General features: G+C 49.0%; 1 protein-coding gene across 1 annotated transcript in view; it reads left to right on the forward strand.

Annotated features, from left to right (window-relative positions):
- The window catches only part of MSN (moesin), a 69412-nt gene extending 62519 nt beyond the window's left edge, over positions 1–6893 (forward strand). The window contains exons 12-13 of the mRNA XM_032227875.1: positions 1585–1818; positions 4019–6893. Of these exons, the coding sequence (XP_032083766.1) occupies positions 1585–1818; positions 4019–4183 (399 nt within the window). The 3' untranslated portion in view covers positions 4184–6893. The remainder of the gene's footprint in view (positions 1–1584; positions 1819–4018) is intronic.
- Positions 6894–7960: the final 1067 nt, after the last annotated feature.

The raw sequence follows: 7960 nt of genomic DNA on the forward strand, positions 1-7960 counted from the left end.
GACTGTGAATGCCTTTCATTCACAGTCAGCAAGGCTTTAGCAAACAGTCTTTCCGAGGAATGTTTATGCACACGCACCTTATGTCATTTAGAGCGCTGCCGGATAACTAGTGTCCAAACACAAAGCAAAGCAAAACTTGGCACAGAGTTTCTCACAAACTGAACTTTCCAGACCGATGAATGAATTGTTTCCTGCAAAAGCCCACTCCCCATTTGTTCCTCTTTTGTTTCCCATGGGAGGGGCCAATCACCTCCAAGATGTGGCTTTACTCTTGAGTCAATCCTTCTTCCTTAGTTGTTCTTGTCCTCTGGCAGTTCTGTGCATGCGCACACTGGGAACAGGCTCCAGTTGTTCCTCTGCCTCGCTGCTGTATAGCTCCCTCTCTATCTCTGACACAGAGCCCTCGTCTGAGCTTTCCTCAGCCCTCAGGACTGGCCCATGATTCTCCCCAACCTCCTCACTGTCCAATGCTGCTGCAAGCTCCGCAGGCCACCAGCGGACCACAATAATTTTGGATACTGGAATTTAGCTGAAGGGGGGGGGGGAAACCAGTCATATCCAGAGGGAAAAATGCATGAAAAACTCCCGGCAGACAGATGCCAGCAGAAGGCTGGCTGGAGAGGCAGCTCATTTGCCTGGCATCTGCAAGTCGCTTTGCGATGCTGGAATTTGGATTCCTGCTCTGGAGGAGGAGGAAGCAAGAAGCCTGTGATGATGACAAACACAACATTTCTCTCTTTACCTGGCAGTGCTATTTTCCTCTAATTGCCAGGAGAGTGTTTCATTTTAATTTGGTTAAAAATTCTTCGTAGTTTCTACATTTAGCAGCCATTTTTTTTACAGTTTGTAACCTGAAATCAGGCAGAGAAATTTGGCTCTTGGTCGTTGAGAATATAAATAACGAAAACCTTTTGACCCCAGGCCAAGTTTATAACAATTCCTAAGCCTTTTCCATGGGCACCATAACAAAGGGTATAAAATGGGCCATTGGGATTCCTTAATATTTTGGCTGGTGACAGAATTCCAAAAATCTTCATGGAGCAGAGTGCTACTTGTGTGACTTAACTTGTTCTGAAGCTTTCTTGCCAGTCAAAAGAGTTTCCAAGATGCAAGACCAAGATATATCTGGAGATGTGAAGCTGATGCATTTTTGTTGCCCGTAAAACTTTGCATGCAGACTCCTCCTTGCTCTGCTTTTGCTCTTACTGTATTTTCCCCAAAATAAGACAGGCTCTTATTTTCTTTTGACCCCCCAAAATAAGCGCTCGGCCTTATTTTCGGAGAGGTCTTATTCTTTTTGAAGTGCAGGAGGCGGTGAGTGTGGTTGCCTCATGGCTGCTGCTCTGTTGCAATATTTTCGAGGAGGGCTCAAAAGCCCAATTGGGCTTATTATCCGGGGAGGTCTTATTTTGGGGAAAACAGGGTAGTTCTTGCAAAGGTCACATTTCTGATGCCACGGAGGGAGGTGTTTCTCTCCTGCTGCTCCAGTCAAATGGCTGGATCGCCTCACCAATCTAGTTTCTGCTCTCTTGACCTAAGCGGGTTTCTCAGGGTGCTTTCAGCTGCACGCGCTCTCTCTTTCAGGCCCAGTTGGTTCAAGAGGACTTGGAGAGGACCAAGGAGGAGCTGAAGTCTGTCACCACCACTTCACACGTGTCTGAGCCCATGCAGTCGGAGAACGAGCACGATGACGAGCAGGACGAGAATGCAGCAGAGGCTAGTGCAGAACTGCGGGCACACGCCTCCATCAAGGACCGCAGTGAGGAACAGCGCACCACCGAGGCAGAGAAGAACGTGCGGGTTCAGAAGCACCTGAAGGTGAGCTGGGCCTCACTCCGCCCGGTGAAGCTGATGGACTAGGGGGGCGCTTCTCAACCTTGGCAGCTTGAAGATGTGTTGACGTTGCTGGCTGGGGGAATGCTGGGAGTTTGGAATCAACACACCTTCCAGTGGCCACGGTGGAGAAGCACTAAACCCATGATGGCAAACCTATGGTGTGTGCTTTTGTCAGTTGTTCTTCATGCGCACTGGCCAGCTGGTCTTCACGGCCTGAAAATAGCTCCCAAAACAACCATTTTCTAGGCTGTTTTGGAGTCTTTTTCCGGCTGTGTTTTGGGCCTTTTGGGGGCTGTTTTCAGGCTGTTTTTCAGGCCTACAAAATACCTGGAATCCTCCCTGAAAAACAGTCAAAATGCCTGAAAATAGTCCAAAAACAGCCAGAAAACAATCATGTGCACACCAGCCAGCTGGTCTTCGGGTTTCCGGCGGTCCAGCACGCACACATGCACACATGTTCTAGTTTCGGCACTTAATGCCGAAAAGGTTCGCCATCACTGCACTAGATTAAGGAGAAAGCCAAAGGCCAGGACTGTAGCTTCTCTTGGATGGGACAAAAGATGGATGGCTTCAGGATCTTTGGAGATGGTAGTTACACAATTCTTTGCCCCATGAATCTAGGGCAGGGACAAGCAATCATTTTTACAGTTAGGTCTTTTTTTTTTTTCAAAGAACAGGAGGAAAAAAAATATTCTAGCTTGGGATCACCAAGAAGCATGGCAATTTTATGTGACATTATCAAAATAGGCTGCTTGGAATTTTTAGACTTTTTGTAAAAAAAGAAAAGAAAAGCCAAATCATGGTTTAGGGTATTTTTTTTTAAAAGAGAAGGGAAAAGCTTCTTGAGTCCTGGTGGTACAGTGGTTAGAATGCAGTATTGCAGGCAAACTCGGCACATAGTCTTTAGTTCGATCTGAGTGGCTTGAAGTTGACTCAGCCTCCCATCCATCTGAGGTCAGCAAAATGAGGACCCAGACTGTTGGAGGCCATGTGCCGACTCTGTAACCTGCTCAGAGAGGGCTGTGAAGCACTGTGGGGCGGTAGACAGGCCTTAAGTGCTGTGCTTATTGCCATTCTATGGGCGGCTGAATTTCACCAACATGGCCTCGGAGTGGGTGTAGCTCTTGGGGACAAAGAAGCAGCCGGAGGTGAATTGCCCCACCCAGTCTAAACAGTATGGCTGCTGCCCAGCCCACTATCTTGAGAGCACCCACTGTCTGTAGCCCTGGGTGGAGGTTCTCACTCCCAGGGCATCTTCTCATTATCCCTGATCTTGTGGGCAGGAGGAAGAGATCCAGGCAGCTGCTTGGGTGGCAGGCAGCCTTGTGGGATCTCTGCTCCGACCTCCAGGCACTTTCAGCCTGGGATCCCTGGACGTTGGCGCTCAGTATCAACACCAACATGCCCATTTCTGCCTGGGGTGATGGAAAACCGGAGGCCCCCAAACAGGGAGTGTTCTGCCTACCTGAGTAATGGTATCAGTTGTGGGGTTCAAAAATTTTTACTACTGGTTCTGTGGGCATGGCTTGGTGGGAATAGCATGGCTTGGTGGGCATGGCATGGCTTGGTGGGCATGGCAGGGGAAGGATACTGCAAAATCCCAAATTCTGCCTGATCAGTTGGGACTCGGGAGGCAGAGAATAGATGGGGGTGTGGCCAGCCACAGGTGGTATTTACTGGTTCTCCGAACTACTCAAAAGTTCCGCTACCCGTTCTCCAGAACTGGTCAGAACCTGCTGAATTTCACCCCTGGTTTGTATGTCAGCATATATTCTCCCCTTACTAGAGAGATTGCCAGGGCGGACAATTTTTATGTAAGCTTTCTCCTTCAGGACTCAAACCCGTCTACCATGCAAAATTCTGTGTTGCTGCAATGTCCACAACAACAACAAAAAATGGTTACAGAATTAGGGCTGTCAACTTGTACCAACTTTTTGGAGATATCTCTAACAATTTTTGGAACATTATATTTACTCACATAGTTATCAGCTTTTCACCCACGTTAACTAGGGAGTGACAGTTTGAGAACATGTTTTTTTCTTAACAGGGATGTTATTATCCACTATTAATGTCAGTACAATTTTTTGTTTTTAATATATATTGTCAAAAGTGATGTCTACTGCTGGTCTATGACCGTAATCAAGATATATTCTATTCTCCCTTCCCCCTCCCTGCCCTGCAGGCTCTCACCTCTGAGTTGGCCAATGCGCGGGATGACACCAAAAAGACGAGCAACGACATGATCCACGCAGAGAACATGCGGCAAGGCCGTGACAAGTACAAGACACTCCGCCAGATCCGTCAGGGCAACACCAAGCAGCGCATTGATGAATTTGAGTCCATGTAGTCATTCCTGCCTCTGCTGTACCTCCCCCCTCTTCTGCCCTCCCCCTTCCCCCCATGCAAATTTGCGATGCTGGAACCATCCACTACAGGAGAGTGAATAGATCGGCCTCCTGGGCTGGTGTTCATAATAGGACCAAAAAAAAAAGCAAAAAGGAAGAAAAAGCAAAAGTCAGTTGTGCCTTATTATTATTGCAGTTTTCCAGCCGCCTTCCCCTGTGTAGCAGGGCTGATGAGCTTATGTATCCCAATGCTTTTGATTGCTTAGAAGAAAAATATTAGTGCTGCTGCCGCCAGCACCACTAAGCTGCCAGTGGAGCTGCTGCCTAATCATGGACCGCTTCCCCCTCCTAAGCGCCTTTGCCGGGCTCTAGAGGGGCATGGCCTTGCTGTGTCCTAATTCCTGCTGAAGTCCCTGCCAGAGCTTTTGGTCCTCCAGGTAGATGCCCTACTTGGGAAGAGGATGTTGTGGAGAAGGGAAGGAAGCATCCAAGGGCGATGGCTAGAATGTGCCTTCTTCCCCTCTTGGCGCCAAAGATCAAACCTCTGAGCAGACTAAGCCAGTCCCTCGGGTCTCCTTACGTTCTCCAAGTGCTCCTTACTGAGACTGTTGAACAAAATTGGATGCTCCTTCCCTTCTTCCGAGTAGATTTGCTACAGAACCCTTGTTTTCCCAAAAGGAAAGAAAGGTTTGGCCAGGGAGCGGTCGTCATTCATTCTGCCAACCTTGTCAAAACATTTCAGAGAGAGGTTTTTGGGTCAGCCGGAAACCTCAAGCGGTGCGGCTGCAAAACTACACCCCTCAGCCTTTTAAGGCGTGCCTCCCATGGGCCTGGGCCCACAGACATGCCTGAAGGTGCCTTAACGCCACTCCCTTTCCCTCCTCTTAGTTGTGTAACGTTTTACAAAAGTCTTCTTAGTTCCAGCAATGCAAAACCAAAAATACTTTACACAAAGATGCATTTTGTGTGTTAATCTCCCATGTTGCCAGCCATTCTACTGTTAGGAAGGTGAGGTTTGGTTCTGGAAAAGTGCCACTTCTGCTGCTTTCTTTTCTGTTGGAAGGGCTCCCGTTGCCAGACCCCGTCCCCCTGGGGGCCTGCAGGTCTTTGGCCTCACCGGACCATTGAAGGGTCTCATTGAAGTGGTTGAGCCGCTTGGCTCTTTGAAAGGAGCTTCTCTTTTTGAATTGTCCTGGGACTCTTCCCATGGATGTGGAAGGGTCAGAGATGAGTCTGGGGTCTTCTGCCTCCTCTCCCAAACTTATAAATGGCTTCCTCTGCAGGAAAGCTCCCACCCATCATCCCCCAAAGCCCCCTTTGCTTAGCACCCTTCAAGTCTTTTCCTACACTTTTGGCCTTTTTCTGCCTTCCTCCTGCACACAAACACACACATGCACACATGCACACGTGCACTGCCCCCACACACATGCGCACACACCCCGATCCCAGCTTGCATTTACCCAGAAAGTATTATTCTGAAACAGCACCACAACTCCAAAAGCAAATTGTACTGGGTGTAAGGCTGGCCAAAGTCAAGTCCATGAAGGGTGGTGAGAAGAAACTGCCCCACAATTGTCAATTGTCCCAAAGCCCCACCCGAAGCCCCTTGGGCCTTGAGGCAGTGCCGGATGACCTGCCCCTTGCAGCCAGAGGGGCCTCGGCTTAAGCAGCCCAAGGTTTCCAAAGAAATACCCTGCAGAATTTCCCCCTCCTCCTCTCTTCTTCCCCTTCCTTCTTCCGATTCCACGTGCCTTTGGGAAGGGATGGATGAGAGGGTGGAGACAACCATCTCTCCCCCCCCCCCGCCGAAATACACAACGCCATGGCTTTGAACCATTTCCTAAAAATTACTCGTTGAGGTGATTTCCGTTCCTCTGAGTCAGCATTAAAACTTATGGTGCTGACTTTTGTTTTCCGGGCCCTCCTGTAAACTCGGCCTGTTTGGATTTCCTTTCTTTGCCCCTGCAAGAATGCCTCCCAGGTGGTTTCTGCCTCGCCCCAGGCACTGTGGGGCTGCCGGGCATCCAGTCGCTTCCAGGACAGGCAGCCGCCCACTGGGGGAGGCTGTGAGTTCGCCCCTCCTCCTCCTCCTCAGTAGTTGGTTCAGCTCTTCCCTGTTTTTAACCAGTATTATGTACTCCAGTGACAATGGTATTGATTTCATGCTCTTTTCTAGCTATGCATGATTAGAAAATATTAATCTCAGAAGTGTTGAGGGGGAAGCAACTCTGTTCTCCCTTCCTAGAAAATGTATACTGTGTTGTAAAGAGATGATATTTTGCAGAAATTAATGTAAGTTGCATTCAGTATTACAATGAGAGTTTTAGATTTTTTTTAATTATTGGGTTAGAAAAGACGGAGGCTTTTTTCTCCCTCTCCGCTCCCCCCCTCCTCCTGTCTGTTTACTGCTACAACTGGGTATGTGCTATGCCTCTGGGGGAGGGAGTTTGCCCAATTAATCATCTTTTTTTTTGTCTGGCTTTATATTTGTGTTACAGAATTTTTGCTGTAAATTATGTCGTCTTCTTTATTTTTGACCATCCTTTTTACATGTAATGTCGAAGCACCAGCCTTCTCAGGGGAGGGTCTGCAAGGCGGCCTGTGGGGGGAAGCGGAGACCCCCCAGCACTTGCTACTGTCCGAGGTGTTTGACTTGATTCCCCCCCCCCTCTCTTTGTATCAGTGCCAATAAAGTTTAGACAAGGCAGCTGCTGTGGCTTCCTCCAGCCTCATCTTTTCTTACCTGGAATGTCCCATCTGGCCTCTGCCCCTGCCGGAGGATGGAATGAAGCCGCTGGGGCAGTGATGAAATTCAATATTTTTTACTACCGGTTCTGTGGGCGTGGCAGGGGAAGGATATTGCAGAATCCCCATTCCCTCCCCACTCTTGGGGGAAGGATATTGCAAAATCCCCATTCCCTCCCCGCTCCTGGGGGAAGGATACTGCAAAATCCCCATTCCCTCCCCACTCTTGGGGGAAGGATATTGCAAAATCCCCATTCCTTCCCCACTCCAGGGGAAGGATACTGCAAAATCCCCATTCCCACTCCAGGGGAAGGATATTGCAAAATCCCCATTCCTCCCCGCTCCTGGGGAAAGGATACTGTAAAATCCCCATTCCCTCCCCACTCCAGGGGAAGGATACTGCAAAATCCCCATTCCCGTTCCACTCCTAGGGGAAGGATACTGCAAAATCCCCATTCCCTCCCCACTCCAGGGGAAGGTTGCTGCAAAATCTCCATTCCCACTCCACTCTGCCAGAGGTGGTATTTGCCAGATCTCCGAACTACTCAATATTTCCGCTACCAGTTCTGAATTTCACCCCTGCTTAAGACTAAACAGGCACTATAGTTTTTCACTGATTAGAAGCAGGCAAGTTTTAATTGACGGGGGGGGGCACACAAACTCTGGAGAGATGCCAGGGGCATGGTGGGTGGGCCTTTATCCTGCATGAGGACTTTCTTCCCCAGTTGGAAGTAATTCTACTTCTCTTCTGTTTCTGAGCTCACACCTCTGTTTCCTTCCAAAATGCCCAGTAACCTGCACAGTCTTTCAGCCAAGTCCTGGAGGCCAAAGGAGATGGGCCTGGGCTTGCTTGCCCTCCCAGCACTGGTCTCAGGGAGCCCTCAGCCTCTTTCAAGGGGGTCCATCAGAGGTGGTTCATCAAACTGGATTTGGGTCTCAATTGGATGCCCCACCACGAGCATCTTTATTCTTCCGTATTTGTAACAGTTCAGAAGAAGAGGTAGAGGGGATGCACAACCAATTTGCAAATGCAG

This window comes from Thamnophis elegans, chromosome 12 (assembly GCF_009769535.1).
Source record: "Thamnophis elegans isolate rThaEle1 chromosome 12, rThaEle1.pri, whole genome shotgun sequence".
NCBI classification, from domain to species: Eukaryota; Metazoa; Chordata; class Lepidosauria; order Squamata; family Colubridae; genus Thamnophis; species Thamnophis elegans.